This window comes from Juglans regia, chromosome 11 (genome assembly GCF_001411555.2).
Source record: "Juglans regia cultivar Chandler chromosome 11, Walnut 2.0, whole genome shotgun sequence".
Lineage (NCBI taxonomy): Eukaryota > Viridiplantae > Streptophyta > Magnoliopsida > Fagales > Juglandaceae > Juglans > Juglans regia.
Genome location: NC_049911.1, coordinates 34,539,973 through 34,562,038, shown reverse-complemented (window position 1 = coordinate 34,562,038; position 22,066 = coordinate 34,539,973). Strand labels below are relative to the sequence as shown.

General features: G+C 37.3%; 3 protein-coding genes across 3 annotated transcripts; 2 read left to right on the top strand and 1 right to left on the bottom strand.

The window, feature by feature from the left end:
• The first annotated feature begins 272 nt into the window (after positions 1–272).
• Positions 273–3,195, top strand: LOC109009534. The gene is made up of 2 exons (XM_018990044.2): positions 273–645; positions 2,335–3,195. Exons 1-2 carry the CDS (start codon positions 411–413, stop codon positions 3,021–3,023), a joined length of 924 nt encoding a protein of 307 aa, XP_018845589.1. The 5' UTR covers positions 273–410; the 3' UTR covers positions 3,024–3,195.
• Positions 3,196–4,673: 1,478 nt separating this feature from the next.
• Positions 4,674–7,247, top strand: LOC109009533 (two-on-two hemoglobin-3-like). Its single transcript, XM_018990043.2, has 4 exons — positions 4,674–5,017; positions 5,594–5,724; positions 6,761–6,905; positions 7,031–7,247. Exons 1-4 carry the CDS (start codon positions 4,881–4,883, stop codon positions 7,134–7,136), a joined length of 519 nt encoding a protein of 172 aa, XP_018845588.1. The 5' UTR covers positions 4,674–4,880; the 3' UTR covers positions 7,137–7,247.
• An 8,770-nt stretch (positions 7,248–16,017) lies between these two features.
• LOC109009532 (nitrate regulatory gene2 protein-like) lies at positions 16,018–21,475 on the bottom strand. The gene is made up of 4 exons (XM_018990042.2): positions 20,027–21,475; positions 19,325–19,497; positions 18,398–18,621; positions 16,018–17,109 (listed from the first exon to the last, which is right to left on the bottom strand). The coding sequence occupies exons 1-4, from the start codon at positions 20,994–20,996 to the stop codon at positions 16,308–16,310; spliced, it is 2,169 nt and encodes a 722-aa protein (XP_018845587.1). The 5' UTR covers positions 20,997–21,475; the 3' UTR covers positions 16,018–16,307.
• Positions 21,476–22,066: the final 591 nt, after the last annotated feature.

Genomic DNA, 22,066 nt, shown 5'->3' with positions numbered 1-22,066 from the left:
TTCTACACATTTTTTTTGTTTTTTTGTAAAAAATAGAATCTATCGTTAAAAAAAATTAAGCTTTTTACTTAAATTTTAGATCTTTCTTTTTTTTTTTAAAGGAATACACAAGCCTTATTTACTTCAATACTTGAAAAAGGTCAAAAAAAAATAAAAAACCCTGAAATTCACGTGTAAAAATCAAACTTTTAATGGTAGGTAGGCTTCTGTTATAAAAAAGAATGTACAAATTTAAATTTGTACTACTTAAAACTATATTTAACATTTTTTTTTTTTTATTAGCCCGGTATCCTTCGGCGCCGTCGGATATCGAAGAAAACGTGACGTACGTGAGTGATGCGGAGTAACAGTTGGGGGATCAAATATCCGACCCGAATCAAACAAAGGGGGATAAATTATTCGCGTTCAACATGAGCTCAGTAGAGGGAGTAAAGGATATGGCGACCGACGTTAGAGAAGCCCGAAGAAGGAAGATCTTGGAGCGTGGTTCCGACCGTTTAGCCCTCATAGCGGGTCGGCTCCAAACCCTTCCTTCTTCTTCCTCTCAGGACGAAAATGCAACCAGCTTGGGCTCAGACCCGCCGTCCCAAGTGGTGATTCCCAGTGATCCAGATCTCCAACCCCATGATTCCAATCAAACCACTGGTACCCCCTCAATCTTTCTCTCTATGTTTGGTTAAATTTCCGAAAAATGTTCTGGGAAAAATATTTTCTCGAGATAGCAGATTAAATGTATTCAGTAAGTTTAGCAAATAGCGGTTTGGAGTTTTGATTGCCGAGGTTTTAGATGACCGAATGTTTCACTTTTACTAAAATTCAGCAAGATATGATATTATTGTCAGTGGAAAACATTCTGTTAGGAATTTCCTTCCACAATCAGATGTCACCTGTAAAGATTTCTTTGATCTTTTTTGAGATATTTTATCCTTTTTAAAATTGTTGATTTTACTGATAACAAAACAGTAGTTGATCTTATTTTGTGGAATATCATATCTTGTATGCAAGTACGATTGAATTTTAATTGAGTTTGCTTGCTGTCCTCAAGCAAGGTTAAGGCGCCTTTTGGTTGACAGATTAAATTGAAATCAATTCAGTTCAGTCTAATTTTTAAATTGAGTCTAACATCCAAATACTCAACTCTCAAATTATTAAACTAATCTCAACTCAAAACCTCCTTATACGTATGACCCACAACCTTTTTCAATTCAACACTTATTTACACGTGAGATCCACAATCTTTTTCAACTTCCCATAAATACATCTAAACTCATCTTAACACCCAATCATATTTAAACTCATCTTAGGTAGACTCCTCAAAACTCACTCCACCATCTCAACTCATTACTATTCATAAAGAACTCAATTGAGCTCAACATCCAAACGCAGCCTAAGTTGATCCCACCAATCATACCTTAATATGATAAGTTTTAGATAAAGATACCAAAAATTCTCTTCATACATCTCATCAAGTTCAAAGGCTGACCTTTTTTTTTTCTTTGGAAGAATTTAGTCTTCATGGTCTGTTTTTTCTGCATGGGAGTTTGATATGGTGGAATTTGGGTTTTCTTTCATGTTGATGTGTCTATTGGAAATCTGACAAGATGCACATGAAACATGTGTAATGTTTATGTGGGCTGCATCTGAAGGATTCCTTAGGTTCTCTCTTTTATACTCGTACTTGGACTTTGCCTGATTAGTTGGTTTAATAAAATTTCTTTCTACTTATAAAAGAAAAGGACTCTACTGATCAAAAATAAAAAATAAAAGAAAAGGACTCTTTAGGTTCTTTGGAGTCCGGTCTGGCTGTTAAGGATGGTTATTTGCCAATGCTATTTTGGATAGGTTTCTACTTATCAAAAACTATTTGTTTCTACTTAGGTTATGAATCTATATCCAAGGGTAGTAGCCCTTAAAAACAAGGATCAAAGTACACAAATACAGTGCCTTGATCAGTAAGCTTGCTTGCCGTTCTAAACAGACTAAACTTGTAGTGGTTAGGTGTGGTAATATACAGTCTTTTTGGCAGGTGATATGAATGAGTGAGTTGCTGGAAACAAGGTTGGTATGTGGGTTTTATCCATCCGAAATCTGGCCCACTATAAAACAAATCTCAAAGTTTTCTTTTGGAACCTGAAGGGTAAACACTAGGTTTCAGTTTCACCTTTTTGGGTAGAACTGTTAAAGATCCAAACGCCCCATTTGGGGCTATAGGTGAAGGTGGCAATGAACACCGTGCTAAGACTTGTTTGTATTGTTATGTTCTTCTATTCTTTGTAAATGGAATTTGAAAATTCATATTATCACTCCATGCTCTTGGGTCCCAATTGTCTGCAGTTCCACTTAATGGAGATGATAAAGCATCGGGTTCTTTGTTGCTAAAACGCGATTCCATCACTAATGTGAGTGAGACTAATGCTTATGATGGCGGAAGCAACATAACACCTTCCATACATCAATGCGAGACGAGCATCAAAGCCGTAAGAGCCCCTAGCTCAGAAGTCAGTGGCAAAGAAGTACATTCACCTATGGTCTCGCATATAGATCAAAATTCTTCTGCTTCTGCTTTGAGCTTAGGACAACGTTTAGAGCATCAAACACAGCGACACAGATTTTTCACTCCAAATCAGATAAGTTCTGCAATTACAGCATCAGAGAATACCCGCCTTCTGTGTTCTGTAACAATAGCCCTTTTAGTTGTGTTATCGTATCAAGGATTTCCTTTACTAGGCAGCTACATCATAAAGACCATAATAAGCTTTAGGCCGCTCTATCTACTTTTGCTGACTAATGTGACGGTTGTGCTCGCACGACTTCTTTTTTATAAACAAAGAGGTTTTGAAAGGGCTGCCCAAGATGAAAATGAAACTTCTTCACTCAATGGATTCGGTTGGGCTGAACAAGTGAGTCGGAGTTTGGAGACAGGTTTGGTGATGCAGAACGCTCTTAACGCTGTGTTCATGGATTGCAGTGTCTATGCAGTTGTTGTCATATGCGGCCTCTCCCTTGCACAGCTATTCAACTAATCAGCTGGTACGTTTGTTCATCTTCGTCCATTTTGGTTTATATCATTGTCCGAATGGGTCCTTGGTGACATCGGCCAACCTTTCCCAGAACTAGTTCTCTTTCGTGCATTAGTTTCATTTTACGGACTTGCCTTTGCGACTATAAATACATGTCAAGAGATATTGGCTGGCACATTTGCTTTTTTAAGAGAGAGAGAGAGAGAGAGAGAGAGATTGGTGAAGGCACATCGAAAATATATTTGCATCACACATGACTCGACAGAGGAAGGCAAACCAATAGTATCGTTCTTCTGTCTATAATCGCCAAACCAATAGTCTTGTTCTTGTGTCTATAATCGCCAAGTTGTTTCGTAGCCATTGGCCAGAAACCCTTCCAAGTTCTTGTTCTTTCAATTTAAGGAGAGTGAGAGGCAGAGAGCATAGGCTTAATGTAGATACACTTTATTTATAGGTAAGACTTTATTGATGAAAAAGAAGTACACAACAACCCCCGACCTTTCTCAAAATGGGTTCCACGATGCCACTTTCTCATGTTATATTCTTATAGGAGTGATTGAGAGCTTGTCGGGCGGTTAGACGTTCAGAGGATTCATACCTCAACAAACCTTGCAACAAAGCAGCAAGAGAAGATGTTGAGGACTCAAGATGCTTAGATACCCAAATCCTGCATAAAACAGCATTAGTCATCGTAACATAAAAATTTGCTACCAAACCAAAGCTACTAAGGGAGAAACCAACCTTTAGGCGGTCAAGCAGCTTATTGACAGCCTTGATTCTCTCCCTTGAAACTGCTCCGCTCCTCCCGGCCAATTCAATCGCAAACCTCGCCAAAAATATTTTTCAGCACCTTTACTTTACTGCATATGACAACAAAGGCAAGCAAACCTATAAATATATGATACAGTGAAACATAAATTATATCCCCTAATGTTTCTCTACAAAAGTGTTGCTCAATCAGTGTATGGGACCTTCGGGAACAAGCAACTAAAAATAATAAAATTGAAATGAGAAATTTTCTTTTAAAACAATAACAATGAAAATATTCAGAAGAGTTTTAAACACACCAGTGTTTCGACCTCACCTCATCCACTTAGCCCATTGGATTATATGTTTTTTAAAAATTAAAAAAATCTTCAAAGGTTTTAATTTTATTAATTTAATGTACGTATTTACATAAAAAAAATGATAAAAATACATCACTTTTCATATTACTTTACATGCCAATGTTTTAAAATGAGAGATATTTTTATAAGATAAAAATTAATATCATTTTATATAAATATTTTTATTTTACAATATATATTATAAAATATATTGTATGGATATTATTACCTTAAAAAAATACAAGGATGCAAGTCGTTTTGAAAGATTTATGATTTAAGATTAAAATTAAAAATTGAATAAAATATTGTTAGAATATATTTTTTAATATTATTTTTGTTTTAAAATTTAAAAAAATTAAATTATTTATTTTATTTTATATTAAAAATTAAAAAAATTATAATAATTAGATAATATGAAATAAAATGAAATATTTTTTAAAAATAAACCATCCTTAAATTTTAAATGTTACATAATTAGTCTCCACAAACTAGAGTATACAGTAACACGGCATAGAAAACAGCCCACAGTTTCAAGTTTCAAACAAGCGGTAGTTAGAGTTGCTAACGTTAATATAAAAATAAAGAATCCCCCACACGCCAAAATAAAGAATCCCCCACACACGTAAAGACGTGCAGTCCACGCGACTCGCCACAAAACTCATAAAACACTCGAAAACAGCGGCCTCTCCCGTGTTCGGAACTGGATACGTAGACTGTGGACGGAGAAAGGAAGGAAGCGATCGAGCGGATAAAAATGCAGTCACTGCAAGCCAAGGCCTCCGAGTGGAGTGGAGTCAACCAAGACGATGCCTTTGCCATTGATGACGCCAATCTGTTCCAGAAACTAGGCCTCCGGACCTTCATTAGTCTCTCCACCAATTTCTACACCAGGTTGTTTATTTATTTATTGGTGGAGGATACCGTATTTTACTTTACGAGCTTTACAATGGAGCAAACTGTAGAAATTTTCTAGGATGTATAGTTTTGAATTAAAGAAATTAAGAGAAGAGAGAAATAAAGGACATATTGCTTCTGTAAATGATTTCCCACAGAGTATTCAATATCAGTCTTGCCTTTATATAGGCATTAGGTTACAAGCAGAGCAATAGAAATAATACAAAAATAGAAAGGGAATAAAGTTTGTTACAATAGCTGTACAGTAGGTACAAATGGCAGAATTGGCAGCACTAGAGCATTCCTGAAGATTCTGAGGGCACGACTGAGGTGTATTCTTTCAGCCTTTTTTTTTTGTCTGCTGTGATGCATTTGATTAGCTTATGTTAATATGAATCTTTTGATTTCTCAGCTTCCAAACTTAAAGATTTCTCTGCTACCAAACGAAGCCTAAAAAAAAATTCTAGACGGAAGTCTCACACTCCGCACACCACTTAAAAATATGTGATTTTACTTTACTTTACTTTGAAATAATGAAAGGCATTTAAGGTTTTTGGCATGGAAAAAAACCAGGGTATATGATGATGAAGAGGAATGGTTCCGGTCAATCTTTGCGAGGTCAAAGAAAGAGGACGCTATTCAAAACCAATACGAATTTTTCGTGCAGAGAATGGGAGGGCCTCCTCTCTACTCTCAGCGAAAAGGTCAGCAATCTTTGCCTTATATAATTTATGCTTATCCTTCATATGCTGGTTTATTGGATTGTGAATTTCTTTGGTTTCTTTTATGATCCATAACCTACTCCATATACAGAATGGCATACTCCTCTTCCTTCTCAAATAAGAACCAAGACATTTTTAAGAACGATGATTGATTCATTCCTATAATCCTTGGTTCTACATGTATGGTGTTGTTGGCTTTGTGGATATCCTTTTTCGCTGTCTATTGTGTGGTGGAATCTAGTTTCTGTTTTAGTAATGGATCACCTTGCCTTCTATTGTGGGCTCTGTAGCTCTGGGCCATGTAAGTTCTGATTTCCCATCTATGCTTTGTCATTTGATTTGTGGTTACCGACCAAAACAACCTTGAATTTTGTCAAACAGTTTGAGAACATGTGGCGGCTGTGGGTAGCACTTGCCTATTAAACTCGAAGATGAACCATACCTTTCATTTTGTTTCCTAAAAGGCATCTGAGAAATTATTTCGCCTTAGTGTCAAGCTGATTACATATTTGCTCATGGCAAAACAATGAAATTTTTTTTTGATAAGTAATAAGAGATTTTATTAAGGCAAGTAAATAAGCATATCCCAAGTACACAAGAAGTATATTCCAAGTACACAAGAAGTATACAAGCTGAAACTCCTAAATACAAGCTAGGGACTAGGAGCTAGGAAAGGCTGAAAGAAAATCAGGCAAAACGATGAAATTAGAATGAGTATCAGAAGAACTCTCAAGCATACTGAAATTACAATCTCCAAAGGGGGAAAAAAAAGAGAGAAGTGTTCTTGAGCTCTATTAGCCATCAGCAGTTATTCTTCTCTTCTTTGGTTAAAAAGCTCCCTAAATTCTCCTAGTTTTCTAATCACGTGATGCCTCCATTTCCTCTTCTTGCATACACTTCACACGTCTACCTATGTCAAGGCAACTACTTTATGAAGCTGGTCTCTATATGCCAAAAACTGGTCACTATTGGGATTTAGCATGATCTTTTGTTCCCTTTTGACTTCAATATCTGGCAGGCCATCCTGCTCTGATTGCACGTCACCGACCATTTCCTGTCACACATCGAGCTGCAGAGAGGTGGTTACATCACATGCAACAAGCATTGGAAAGCACCCCAGATATTGATGCAGACTCAAAACTTAGAATGCTGAACTTCTTCAGGTACAGAATTTTCAAAGTGACCTATTTTCCCATGTGTACTCACATCTTATAGAATTCACTTTTTTTTTTCCTCTCTTTGTTCAAGATTTCATTTAAATGTTATGCCTGTCCCTTGTGTTTTTCAGGCACACAGCATTCTTTCTTGTAGCTGGAGATGAGTTGAAGTGTCAAAACCAACCACCATCGTGTAAGCATGGGAGCAGTAACCAGCTGCCATCTAAAACTTCTTAACAGACCTTGCTTATTCAGGTGTGAGAAAAAGCAATATACCATGAATCATCAAACCTGTTGTTGTAGAAGGAATACTTTTTTTTTAGTAATAAGATATTATATTGATATAAAGATGGGCATAGCCCAGGTACACTGGAAGTATACATGTGCATACACCTATTTAAGAACTAGAAACAGTTACAAGGAAATCATAGAAACCGAGACCAAATTGTAGAAAGAATACTTCCTTACAGCCTTTATCTCAATTAATCTTTAGGTGAGAAGATTCTTGCATCTTTTATATTATGATGGAAAACTCAAGTGTGAGTATACTTGCGCCAAGTGGTGAGCTCATCAAGTTGGTTAATCCGGTGAATCCTTGAAATTGCAACACAGTTGTTGCGAGGGTGGAAGTTGTCAAGGCCGTAAGTCATAATTGATTGCTTGGTATTAGCTTTAAGTTGTCCCACACGAATAAATGAGAACACAGTTCATCACAAAATGCAGATTCATCTCAAGTCTAAACAATAAATTCGAGTTAAAGTTGCACCTTTTCCTTTTCTTTCAGTACGTATCTGAACCACTAATTCCCATTTAAAAATCATCAATTTACAAGTCTAAGCCCATCCTTAACACAACGCGACGAGAATCTCTACTAAGCAATGTGAGTAAATTACTCATAATTTATCCCAGAAAGTTATTAGTGGAACATCGGCGCCATCATGACAGGTCCCAGAAACCCAAAATAAGAATAAAATCATGAATAAATCAGGACTAGATCATCCTCAGAGACTAAAAGCTCAATTGCTTGTTACAATTCATTTACCGGATCTCAAGGGACGAAATAACCATTGCAGACGCTGGATTCGACTAAAAGCCCAATCATGTTGATGCCATTTTTTTTTTTAATCATGGCTATAGTAAAGGATCTTGCTACAGCCACCACCGAGGGTCGCCACCGAAAGTGTATATTTTTTTTTAAGTTCTTTAAATATTTAAAAATAATTACAAATTTATTAAAAAATAATTTCTTAACCATCAAGTAAAAAAAAAAAAATCAAATCGGTAATTTTATCTGTGGGTGTTTTTGGTGGCCTAAGCATTTTTTTGTAGTATAAATAATGAAAAAATCTACACAATCTCTTATTATTCACACAACCTCCATACATCACATTTTTTATAATTTTTCTTATTTTTTTTTCTTTTATCAAATATTTAATATATGAATAATAAAAAGAATAATTGAATTAGTTTAAAAAGAATAAACTCAAAAAAAAATTAAGTATTAAAAATTTTAAAAAATGTGGTATGTAGAGATTGGAGAGATTGTATAGCATTGTTCATAAATAATAGTCGGATGGCTTGAACAAGTCAAAAAATGAGCAAAAACGAGAGACACGTAACATGGGTGGGGGTGCTGCTAGGAGTACGATTTTGTTTGCTGCTTGGCAAACAGAGCGGAGTGTTTTAGATATCGTTTGAATAGTGAGTTGAGATAAAAGATGAAAGTTGAATAAAATATTTTTTTTTAATATTATTATTATTTTAAAATTTAAAAAAATTAAATTATTTATTATATTTTATGTAAAAATTTAAAAAAATTATAATGATAAGATGAAATGAAATACATTTACTATCCAATCAGGACTTAGTAAGGTACGAAGATGATGGAAGAAAACATCAATCCATGTGCTAGATTCTCTTTGCTTTTGTCTTCCACTTTGTGAATATAGAATAAGGCATAAATGAGAGCGGAGTGGCCGTGAGCCTCTCGAAGCATCTTTATTTGCTTGTGAACGAACAGAGAAAGGAAGAAAAGTTGGAGACATACACAAGCTTTTCCTTTTGTCTCTTGTGCTGTTTCCTTGCATTGAGATCGGTAACGAAGGTCAAAACTCAAATTAAAGACAAAACCCATCCCCACAAATAAAAGTAACCGAACAGCAAAAACAAAGAAAAAAGAGAAACAAAGCACAAAATCTAAGGAAGCCGTGACTACAGCCGTTTTAGATGTCTCCCACTTGAATAATTAAGACGAAATTTGACTCAACAAAGGATGGCCCATTCTGCATGGAGCATTCCCAAAAGAAACCTTAACATACTTTGTGCTTATTACTTTTAATTTCAGGATTCCCATATAATATATTGCCCACTTTTGCATCCGTTCTTAATAATCAAGTCAGAATGCTAAGCTTCGTTTGGGGAGAGAGAAGAGAAAATCAAAGAAAAGTGAGCCATAATACATAGAAATTAATGCTGGGAGAAATAGAGGGAGGGCTAGTTATACCTTTGAACTCAGATAATTGAAATGGGTTTTAGCTAGGGACGTTGCTAGGGGGGCTGCTAGCTTGTCCCGTTGGATGTGCTCAGACTTCGTTTGGAATTTAAATTCATTTCAATTCACTATTATATATTTTTTAAATCTCAATATAAAATATAATAAATAATTTAATTTTTTTTAATTCTAAAATAATAATAATAATAATAATAAACAATAATATTCTAACAATATTTTATCATCTCAACTCAACTCAGTTCAACATTCACATACAAATTTAAAACTTTTTTTTAATTTTTTGTAAATATTTGTTTAACATTTTTAACTATTTAAAAAAAAATACATAACTTTATTAATAGTCTCATTTTTAATTATTAAATAAATATAAAAAAATCAAGCAATCAAACCCAACAGTACAAGGGCTAACTATCATTTTCTTTTAGCTAGAGCCAAGATAAAAAAAAAAAATAAGAACATTGGCGAGACGTCAATTATGTAAAGATAAATATTTTAGTCACAAACAGATCTCATAAAAATAATCTTATAAAATAAAGTGATTTGATGTGGTATATTAGATTAAAAAATTACTTTTATTATAAGGTAAATCTAATGTACCACATCAGACCACATATTTTGTAAAAATTATTTTTATAAAATCTATTTATAGCCGGCAATTCTTTTTTGTAAATTGTCCATTCGTAAAACTTTTGATGAAGGACCGGCATACCGAGTCAAGAAAGATTATCGGGCTCCATCCACCCAGTTCCATGATTGAAGTTTTTCGAGTACGTCTTAGGATCATAGGTAGCCCGCATTAACATAACTTAAGAATTTGTAAACTTCTTGTCTTTCGATTTTCCTCCAAATCAATTGCCACCTCTGCTGTGTCATTTGAGTGTTGTTACCGTAGGTGTTTTGCACATAACTCCGGCCTATAGAAGTGAAAATTGAATATAGCTGTCAAGTGTTTGAAAAAAATTCAAAAAGAATATTATCTTTCACGAATTGGTATACATTGCCATAGCCCTCCAGTACTCACAGATTTCTTTATATAGGCAATTGCCATAACAAAATTTGTCCTCTAGTCACATTGTGATGACACCTAGCCTAGTAGGTCTCAAAAGCAGTTACACAAATATTCTTTTGGAATATTTTGTATTCTGTTGAATATTCTCTAAGGTTCTGGAAGCTTTCATGATGTGTGAGTATGAGGCAGGTACATTTCCTGCCTTAACATCCCCTCGCGATGCAAGCAACACTGGAGTGAGAGTGAAGCTTGATCAGAGCTAGGAAAACCTTGTAGACGCAAAAGGCTTTGTGAGAATATCGACGATCTGATCCATCTAATCCTTACTGGAAATAAATGAAACTTGAAGCGATTTGGTTGCAACTCATTCTCTCATAAAGTGATAGTCAAAGTCAACATGCTTAATCCGAGAGTGCAAGACTGGATTGAGAGATAAGTATGTAACACCAAGATTGTCACATCATAAAGTAGGAGGTGCAGTAAAAAAAATTCCAAGTTCACGTGATAAAGATTGCAACCAAAGAAACTCACAAGTAGTGTTAGTAACAGATTTATACTCAGCTTCAGTAAAAGACCGAGCAATTGTAGGTTGCTCCCAGGAAATGAGATGAGTGCCAAAATAAACATAAAAACCACCAGTGAATTTACGATCATTAAAGCAACCAGCCCAGTCAGCATAAAAAAATGCAGATAATGTAAAGGAGGAAGAAAGGAAAAAACACAAACACAAACCTAAATGTATAGTATGGTTGAGGTACCGAAGAATTTGTTTGACAGTCTGCCAGTGGGGAAGGTGTGGGAAATGCATATACTGGCATACTCGATTAACCGCAAAGGAGATATCAAGTTGTGTAAAAGCTAGGTACTGAAGACTGCCAACTACACTTCGATACCATTGTGGATTCTCAAATGAGCAACCATCAAACGTAGTGAGCTTTTCAGAGGATGACATAGGTGTAGAAATTGACTTGAAATTTTTCATGTTGGTTCGAATTAAAAGATTAGATATATATTTACTCTGAGATAAAAACAAACTAACAGATGTTCTATGTATTTCAATACCCAAAAAATAATGTAAATGTCCTAAATCTTTCACAGGAAAATATGAACATAAAGAATTTATGAAATTTGAAATGAGTGTAGGATTAGACCCCGTAATGATTATATCATCAACATATATAAGAATAAAAATACAATCAGATGCATTTTTTAGTATGAACAAAAAGGAATCTAAGTGAGAGCACTGAAAACCAAGAGTAAGTAGTCTATCACTAAGCTTAGCAAACCGGGCCCTAGGAGACTGTTTCAAACCATATATAGATTTTTTTAACTTACAGACATGTGCTGGAAAGTCGGGATTCACGAACCTGGGAGGTTGTTTCATGTAAACTGCTTCCTCAAGATCTCCATGCAATAAGATGTTTTGTATGTCGAGCTGTTGAAGGGACTAGTTAGAGGTGACTGCAAGGGAAAGCAAAAGTCGAATGGTAACAAGTTTAATGACCGGGCTAAGCGTCTCATTATAATAGAGACCAGGTTGCTGATGAAATCCCTGATCTACAAGGAGTACCTTGCAGCACTCCAAGGTCCCATCAGCTTAATGTTTTGTCTTGAGGATCCATTTGGATCCGAGAAGATTGAATTGTAGAGAAGGAGGAACCAGATCCCACGTTTGGTTGTGAAGAAGAGATGTTATTTCGGAATTCATGGCTTGATGCCACTTAGGGCATTTAGATGCTTCCAAGAATGAGGAAGGCTCTTCTGGTACTAGAGAGGACGGAGACGCCATTTTTGGAGGTGATTCAGTGAGTGAGACTGCCAGTTTGGGAGGGGGCCAAAGAATGGTTCCATCAATGCGTCGTCGGGGACAAGAAATGTTTGACTTTGAACAAACCATCGGGTGTGAAATGGGTGGTATGATTTATGGTGAGAAAGGACGACTTGTGGGAACGAGAGATTCAGACGCAGAGATGGCTTAGGAGGTATCTCAGGTAGAAGAAGAAAATGAGGAGGCATCTCAAGTAGAATCAGATGGTGAGCAGAAGACCTAGCGGACTAAGGTATTGATGTAAGCTATGATGGGCTAGTGTGCGAAAATGGGCCTGAGGTTGGCTAGATTTGTTGAGATAGAACATAAGGGAAAATGGGAATAGAATCAGCAGTAGGCCTACGGGAGAGTGAGTCCAGAGAGGAATTTTGAAGAGAAAAATTGGACGTGGATTGTGATTCAAACGGAAATGTGGTCTCATTAAAGGTGACATCCCTAGAAATATAGGTCCGGCCCAACGAAATATGAAGACAACAATAACCTTTGTGATCTAGGTTGTAGCCCATAAAAACACAAAGTTTAAAGCGATAGTGTAATTTATGATGAGTAAATGGTCTTAAGTTGGGATAGCAGACAAACCCAAAAACACATAGGAATTTATAATCTGGGATTTGATGCATTAAGACTTCATATGGAGACTTGTGTTGGAGAATTGAGGTGGGCATGCGATTAATTAAAAAAATGGCAGTTTGAAAGACTTCGACCCAATATTTGTGAGGGACCGAGGCATGAGATAAGAGTGAAAGGTCTGTTTCGACAATGTGTCGATGGCGACGTTTAACACTTCCACTTTGTTGATGTGAATAAGGACAAGTGATTCTATGAGAAATCCCACAGAATTGAAAAATTGATTTAAGAGGGAGAAATTCCCCTCCCCAATTTGGCTAAACCAAAACAATATTTGTAGAAAATGTATTACTTACAAAATGGAGGAAATCAAGAATTAAGGAGAAAACATTTGATTTAGATTGCATATGAAATAACCAAATGAATTTAAAAAAATCATCCACTATTGACAAGTAAAAATGGGAACCATTAGTAGAGAGAATGGGTGTTGAACCCCATACATCTAAAAATAAAAGTTGAAAGGGCCTGTGAGAGCGAGATGGAGATGAAGGGATTGTGGTCATTGTGTTATGAGCAGCAAGTGTTGTACCAGACAGAAGAGATTGAGTTTGATGTGCAATGCGAGGTTCATGGTTAAGAAGGTAGCTGTAAATTTGATAAGGGGAGAGTGGGTCAAGTCGTGTGGTGAGGGAAGTGACAAGAGATTCATAGTCTGTGCCAAGACTAGCTAGAAGATAAATGGAAAACTTAGAGTCGAAGAGGGAATGACCAATGGCGCCGAGTGATGCAGCCAGTGCTTTGGCTTTGGTAAAATATTTTGTAACTGATTCAAAACTTTTTTTAAATGTAGCTAGCTGATATTTGGTATGGACAACATGAGTTGATGATTTGGCAGAAAAAATATTTTGAAGAGTGGTCCAAACCTCACAAGAAGTAGTGCAATCGAGTACTTGAACCAAAACATTATTAGAGAAGGAGGAATTGATGGGCTAGGATTTTCATCAAGAATAAGAGTGGGCATGGGGTAGGAATCATCAACAAAATCGTAGAGTTGATGACCTTTTAAGAACGGCATAATTTGTGCCTTCCATAAAAGACAATTGTTTATGGTAAGTTTGATTATGATGAAATGTGAGGCCGATTTAATGATGGAGGTATTAACCATGGGTGTTCTGTTGGTGATTCCATGAGGTGGGAGGGAAAGAATTGTAAAAGAAAAAATTTGGACTTGTCCTTTTAGGCTCTGGATACCATATTAAAGTGAAAATTGAATATAGCTGTCAAGTGTTTGAGAAAAGTTCACAAAAAATATTATGTTTCAGTATACACTGCCATAGCCCCCCAGTACACATAGATTTCTTTATATAGGCAATTACCATGACAGAATTTGTCCTCTAGTCACATTGTGATGACACCTAGCCTCCGATTTTTTTGTCGACCCTGTCCGAAATCTGGAAAACCGGATTCTGAAACCCGGAATGCAAAACCCGGTACACCCGGTTTTTTTTTTTGTTTCACCCCTCTAGCGTTCTGCGTACTCTCTCCTCGTTCTCACCCGTCTCTCTTCTCACCGTGTCTCTCTAGTCTCTTCTCATCCCCGATCTCTCTCTCTTCTCACCCTCTCTATCTCGCGATGAACTGCTACGGCTTGGAGGGATGCAAAGACAGGATGCCCTTGGATTGATGCTATTATGGTTCAGGTCAGAGATTCGAAAATGGGTGTAGAGATGCAGGGTGAGGTCTTGTTTGCAGGACAGTGTCTCCCATTGTCGCAGCTTGAGGTCGTTTGCAGCGGGAAGGAAATGAGGAATCTTCTGATCGTCATTGGGGTTGGCCTTGATGTTCAACGTGGGTATGGACTTTCACAAGCAATGGGTCTGCGAAATGCTCCAAAGGTTATGCAGTTCAATCAGATTACAAAGCTCACCTCAAAACCAGTGGCACCAGAGGTCATTCTTGCAATTGCTGCCGTGTTTTCTCAAGGTTTTCTTCCAAAATCCCAAAAACACATCATCATGTCTCTCGATCTCTAATTACCTAGCTTTCGGTACTGGTTGTTGAATTAATAAAACTCATTCCTTCAGAACAAAAAGGAAAACAGAAGATTTATATCCAAATTCGTCTCCTTCATCATGATCAAGTCGTCTAAGCAAATTAACCAAAAAATCAATTCGATCTGTGTTTTGATGATTTTGGGTTTTCTGGGTTATGTTTTGGGTCTTCTCACTCCATACTTCGGATATAATTCCAAAACCATGATCATGAACTCTGAACCTTACGATTTTCATTGATCGCTCTAGCTTAAAATCGAGAAGAAGATCGCGCGCGACTCGAAGCAGGGGAAGCAAAGCAGAGAATAAAGGCTTCTGGAAGGTCGTATGCAGACTGAAGAAAAAAAAAGAAAAATAAAAAAGGGGGTTCACAGTTCACACCCATTATGCCAAAAAAATAAAAAATAGACAGAGGCGAGGCGAGGCGAGGCGAGGCGAATTTATATGCATGAGATAACATCGCTTATACGTAATTTCGTACCTTCTCCAATCTATCCACCGCGCGGGTCATTGCCTTTCTCTTTCCCTCGCTTGCTTTATATCATATTTTTTTAGATTTCTTCGTGAAATAATAATAATAATAAGATAACCATGAGAGACATCACAGTTAATGAAAGAGGCCCGTGCCATATTATAGTATATATAAAACAAAAAACAATGTTGTAGTGTACACTTAAGATTCAATTCAAGACCGCCGAAAGAGTCATCTTGAACACAAGTAAGGAAGTCTTGGTACGAGGTTCAAACAATTTGGTTTTTGTTAGTTTCTGTTTTTACTTTTTACTATCTTAGCAAGAATATTATATATATATGTATTGAAAAATTATATAAATATCACATATAGTAAAGTGCTCACAAGTCAAATCTTATAATTTAAGTGATGTTAATAATATGTTTTACATAACAGCTTAAGAATAGAATAAAACCACACGAGCTAGCACAAGGGTGCTTGGGGGCAGCGATTAGGCTTTTGGGCTTACACCCCCTTCTCCATCTGTAAGTAGTAATTAATATATTGGCTAATGCCGCAGTTGTCCACTAACTTGATTTCAATACACTAGTTTTCATAGTTCATACCAAGGACGAGAGAAGAAAAAAGAACAAAAACGACACCAAAACTACTTGTAAAAAAATGCACCAAAGCAGAGAAGGAAAAGAACCACCCCGCTCAAGAGGTTTTCCATAAATAAAGCATATCATTTCAGCCCTCGTGACCAAGTGAAACGCAAAAATACATGTAAGTAACCCCAGAATCAAAACATGTGTACCCGTTGCAAATACTTGCGAAGAGGGCTTCGGACAAATATAACAGCAACATATTCCACACAGGAACAAAGATCATAAACTTACCTTGCCAAATAAACAGTTTGTTCGGGAAATGACAGATTACCAGTGTTTAAGCTTAGATCAAACTTCAATACAAAACAGATTTTACACAAACTCACGAAGGGCCGCCGTTAAATTTCTGTGACTGTGTGATGGACTTTACTTTCTCATAACCATCGGAACAAGCACGCGTATAAACTGACATGGCATGGAAGAGCTCCGGTAAACGAGTTTTGAGACTACCTAGTGACTTCTCTCTCACCTGAACACATTGTCTTTGATGAGATTCAACTTCATCTTCCAATCTCTTCTTCAAGCTCTCAACTGCAAACTCCTTCTCTGAGATGGGATCCTTAGGATTTGCATCTTCACCTCTTTCATGGTCCATTTGATCTGACCCCCTCCGCTGCATATACTTCTGGTACCATTCCTGAAAAGCCTCGTTTTTATGAATTAACTCTTTCCTGATCTCCTCACACTTCCCTTTTAGCTTCATCTCTTCCTCCTGACCAATTATAATGGTTTTTATCACAGCAGCAAAGGAGGCAATTGCAGATTTCACAAGCTCATCTGGAAGCTTTTCAAGATGGTCATGCCATGAATGGAGGAGGGCTTTGATTGGAGGATGCTGGACTCGTGGTGGTGATGAGATTTTCTCCTTTAAGCTGCTTTCAATTGGGATGAGATTTAATTTTAACCAATTGTTAAGTGCTCGGATGTATTCTTTTTGATGAGTCACGAGCTCTTCAAATTGTGCTTGCCATTTTTGAACGACATTCAAAAGTTGCACGGTACAATCATAGTGGTGCTTTGTTGTTTCCTTGGGAGCATGTGCAATGTCAAGGGATCTGAGGTCTGTAACAAGTCTCAGCTGGCTGTCATGATGTGCACACATATTTCCCCACATTTTGGCCATCCTGTGGAGAAGATATCACACTTGTGATCATGATCAAAAGCTGCCTTCAGAAGAACACAATAAGCATATTGCCACAATTTGTGACAGTAAAAATGGAAATATTACACAAAAAAATAAAGAAAAAAGAGGAATCCTAGTAACCTTGGACTATGATATTAATGGATTAAACAAATACTAACAGAGAAGAACAAATTTTATACATAATATATCAAGTGTGATTGAAGAGGATGGCAATATACGGTACTGCAACATGCATGATCAAAATGACCCTTTAAAGTTTAGCAACATATGACTTAACAGAAGATCTTAGAAAATACTGCAGCCCAAAACACCTTTCATGATTAGTAAATGTAAAGATCATAGGTTTTCTCATTATAGTTTTGCCATTGTGAATTAATGTTAATTATCATTAAATGGTTACAACCTCGAGTGGACACATAAAATAAAGTAAATCTAAAAATTAGACCGCAATGGGAACCTTAGCTGAGTTGAAAACAGCCCACCCTAAGTAACTAATTCCCAGCCATTTAACCATAAAAAAAGTTCAAATATTGTCGATGGAAAAGAATTGAACACGCCCTTCCCACTTGAACATCAATAAATCCAGCTACGTTTTCTTAAGCCATTCCAAACAGACAAAAAGCCAAAATGCGAAGTGGATTTGTGAAGGTAAGCCCAACAAGACCACGCAAGCCTTTAACTGATCTGAAAGGTTGAAAGACAAGGGCAGTTTGGTGTGGCATGGAATAAAGAAGAAAAGGGGAAGGTCGAGGAATGGTCCCTCTGAATGTAATTTCAGAAATCCATAAAGAAAGGTATGTCAAACAAAGCATTGCAATATATTTTATATTAATCTAGAACTGCCTGTCAGAGAAAAAAGAGCATATATTTTATACTAGATACCATGTGTAGAAACAGCGTACAATCTATTGATAGGCAAAGAGAGAAGGCCTGCTTTGTGTCAGATGGTCTTTACACCGAAAACAAGAAGAAAATAAATTGGTTTTGGCTTCACATTTTTGCAAGCTCAACTAAGAAGAAAGCCAAATAGGCAACCAAGGAGACGTTTTAGGACCGTTCTCATTTAAAAAGCAACAACTACATAATGTTTAGGACAGGGGCAATACAAAGCTAAAGAGCCAAACTGTAGTTGGGTACAACCCCCTCATGCACAACCAAAAAGATAATAAAATACAAGTGACCGTCTAGCAAGGAATATTTTGTGGAAGAAATTGAATTAGGTAGATATTAAGATTTCTTACAAACTTTTTCGTTAAGTTAAAACTTACCCAGCAACAAGGTCAAGAAGTTTCGGGTACAACTGCTCATCACGCAATTGATTTACTTCCAAAACTGTCGAATCCATTGACTGCATGTCAACTATATATCTTGTATGCAAATGACTTACAGCTGCTTTTGTTTTTTCCAAGGATTCAGCGCTCGCATTGCGTTTCTTCTGCCTGTTCAGCAGAGAAACCTTCCTCTGGTACTCAAGCTTCATGAGCTCACCTTGCTGTTGTCATGATGCAAAGATCGATAAGATTTAAAATAAATGATAACTTTGCAACATAAACCAGTTATGAACGACAAGAGAAAAAAAACTTGAGCAAAAGTGGAATCAATCACACAAAGCACAAGGTTTACATGGCACCTACGTCCATGGAGCTACAGAGGATTTTATTTCAGTTGATAATCAAAGATATGGTGTGGTAGTCGTACAAGGGTTTAGTATAATATATAGTAAACCTTAATCATTGGGACGGATCGGATCAAGAGCCAAAACGAGTCAAAAAAATTTCTTGTTGAACATCCACCAAAAAAACCACAACAGATCCTTGTCGGGTCGAGTTATCAACCAGGTTGCCACAAACAGAACCAGGCTCCACACAAAGAAGCCCAACAAAACCTACCTATAAAACTATAATTACTAGGTCTGCCAAAATCATGTTTCAGGAAAGTACAAGTTCAGCTTTTGAGTATCTGAACAAGAAGCTTCACAATTGATCCTATAGAGGAGCTGAAAAGTTTCATGCCCATGATTCCAACAAACAGAACTGCTATATTTAAACAGATTTAATTTCTTTATTTATTTGATAACAAAAACAGTTCAAATCTGAACTAGACCATCCAGGACTACTAGCTGACCACAATTGCACAAAGAATGCATTCAATAGAGATGAAAATACAGAAGATCTGAAAGGAAATAATCAACATACCTTGACTTCTTCATAAAGTTTCTTTTCCCACGCTAACAACTTATCCAAAACAGTGGCATGAGTTTCATATTCTTCTGAATCAAAGTCATCCTTCCCACCCTCACCATTGGATATACCTCTGAATTTATTCCATGTAATAACACGCATGACCCTTGCAGAATGATCAATATGTCCTGTACTTCTTAGAGCATATTAGTTCAACCATTCTTTCAATTGCATGGGATTTTGTGATCGTCTACAACTCAAGACTAGTAAACTTTGAATTCACTAGGAACCATTTGGGAAACTTTCTTTTACTTTCAAAAAGGAAAAAGGAATGAAAGGTCCGAGATTAACGTGGGATCCTCTAAAAATTTTAACAAGGAACTAAGATCAATCGTAAAGCCCAGATCAGTAAACATGAGATGAGTTCTAAATTTATAGAATTATACGACTGGCCAGATCTATGCTTTGTTTGAGCTTCAGTTTTTTCATATATTGGGCATATACATACTTTAGAAGCTTTATATGAAACTTCAACAATAATTAGTGTGCAGAATAATCTAATCACAACATGAAACATAATGATTGGAAAAGAAATGCCATGCGACTTATAACATAATATTTGAAACCATCCAAAACAACTGAATCATTTCGAAATTAAAACATTGCCCCCAAAAGCATGTTGCATAGAAGAAAGAACAGAAGCAAATAAGAAATTACCTCGATTATCAGCGAAATTAGAGTGGTAATGCAAGCGAGTGGCCTCAAGCATGTTGGAGACCTCTTGAGCACTCTGGGAGGCCTTCAAGAAATGATCATCAAGGTCAGTCAATATCTTCATCAAACTAACACCGGGCGCCGCCTTCCCCATTCTCTTAAACTCCTCCGGTGCGGTCTTTGCACGCTCTATTTGCTTCTCCTCCCTCTCCTTCTCCTCCCTCTCCTCCCCTGTCTCTGGCGTCTTCGGCTCCACCAAATCATCGCTACCGAGGCCGACATTTTGCGTTTCTTCACCAAATGCCACACCTTGATTAATATTCTCATTGTCAACGTTTTCGTTTAAGGTTGGGTCCGGCGGGGGCATATTTTCCTCCACCATAAAAAAGAAGTCCCAGGCCATGCCCTTCGATTCCGGCATCGGAGGGACCGCCTTCATTTCCGGGGTCAGTGGTGGGCCCACTTCTCCCCCATTATTTCGTGAGTCCTTTGCAATAACTCCATCCTTATTCATTCCCAAATTACCCTCATCATCTTCCTCTTCTTCATCTTCTTCTTCTTCTTCATCATCTTCTTCTTCTTCTTCTTCTTCAGCAATGGCAATGGCCCTGGTTTTTCGTGGCTTTGTCGGCATTGTGGGCAAGCTCGTGGCGCGCTTGATCGGGCTGGGGCTGGGGCTCGGCGAGAAGTTTGGGGGCGGCGGAGGAGGAAGACTGTCCATGGGAGGCGGAGGTGGAGGCGGTGGCGGCGGTTGTGAGGGAGCGGGGTCCGCCGGCTGCGGTTGGGGATCTTTGGCTTCCCCGTGACCGTAGTCGCTGAGCGCGGCCCCAGTGTTCTTTAAGGCCATGGCGTAGCCGGAATGGCCTGCCGCGAAGGCGTTACGGGCTATTACGGCGTCCTTGATGAGGTTCTTGCGGTCCTTGCAGCGCGACACCGACTCTTCATTGTCTATTCTGGACTGTGCGCAACCCATTTCCCGTGAGATTTTTTGGGTTTGGTAGGGAAGGTATACTACTGTTGAGAGAGATAGAGAGAGATGTGGAAACTTGGGGTTTCTGGCGTTCTAGAACTCTTGGGTAATAGCTTGAGTAGTGAGATTTTCATGCACACAAGTGATTTCGAGAAAATGATGCGAATGTGAAGAGAGTTGGTTTAGTTAAGCAGAGAAGAGAGAGAGAGCGAGAGAGACAGGGGTTAGCAACCAGCATTGCAATGAGAAGAGCATGAAAATAGAAAGCAAAGCATACTTCCAATTTGCACAGGGCAGGTTGCAGAGAGGCTCTCAGACGACTGAGAACTGTACACTCGCTGAGAGTATTGCTTTCACATGTACTCGCTACTTTTGATTAGGGGGTGTCTGATTCTCCCGATCATCATTTTAAAAATAGCAACGGTCACATCTTTTGAGGTGAGTAAACGATGTCGTCCTTCTCTGTCGTTTCGAGATAACTACTATACCATTATTTAAACCAAGAAATTGACGGTGTGGATTTTACAAGAAGCCAAGGAATTGCCCGATCATCGCCGAGTGCAATGTTCTTCGGAGGCGACTCCCCGTAACTTTTTATTCCAAATTTTGTTATATTTTACAGAAACAGACATAATATACAAATATAATAATTTATAAAAATATTTGAAACAGAAGTATGAAAATAATTAGAGAGTGAAGATTTATATGTTGTGTCCTTTTAGTGAGAAATGAATGGCATGAAGAAAGTTTTTATCCCCTTACAAGCTCAATGATTTTTCTGATCGGATCCGAACATGTGGGGCTCATGCATAAAAATTGCAATGTCCACCACGAGTAAACAGTAGGGAAAGGGGTAGGATGTGGACCATATTCTTATGATATACACTACTATATTATAACCTAAAGGAAATTAAACAAAATAATAATATATCACTGTAATGAGAGAGGCCTAGGTGAACAATAAATTTAATCACAAAATAATACCATTGTCTTGCTAGATGACCTTATTTTTTTTATATATATATAAATAATCTATGAGCATTACGCCTTATATCGAACATCATCCATCACAT

Excerpts from the sequence above, each read along its gene's own strand:
- LOC109009532 (XM_018990042.2), bottom strand. The coding sequence starts at position 20,996 with ATGGGTTGCGCACAGTCCAGAATAGACAATGAAGAGTCGGTGTCGCGC. Across the intron at positions 19,498-20,026 it reads TAATTTCGCTGATAATCGAG|GACATATTGATCATTCTGCA; the intron begins GTAATTTCTTAT and ends TAAGAAGTACAG. Across the intron at positions 17,110-18,397 it reads CTTCTTGACCTTGTTGCTGG|GATGGCCAAAATGTGGGGAA; the intron begins GTAAGTTTTAAC and ends TCTTCTCCACAG.
- LOC109009533 (XM_018990043.2), top strand. The coding sequence starts at position 4,881 with ATGCAGTCACTGCAAGCCAAGGCCTCCGAGTGGAGTGGAGTCAACCAA. Across the intron at positions 5,018-5,593 it reads TCCACCAATTTCTACACCAG|GGTATATGATGATGAAGAGG; the intron begins GTTGTTTATTTA and ends GAAAAAAACCAG. Across the intron at positions 6,906-7,030 it reads AGAATGCTGAACTTCTTCAG|GCACACAGCATTCTTTCTTG; the intron begins GTACAGAATTTT and ends TGTGTTTTTCAG.
- LOC109009534 (XM_018990044.2), top strand. The coding sequence starts at position 411 with ATGAGCTCAGTAGAGGGAGTAAAGGATATGGCGACCGACGTTAGAGAA. Across the intron at positions 646-2,334 it reads TGATTCCAATCAAACCACTG|TTCCACTTAATGGAGATGAT; the intron begins GTACCCCCTCAA and ends AATTGTCTGCAG.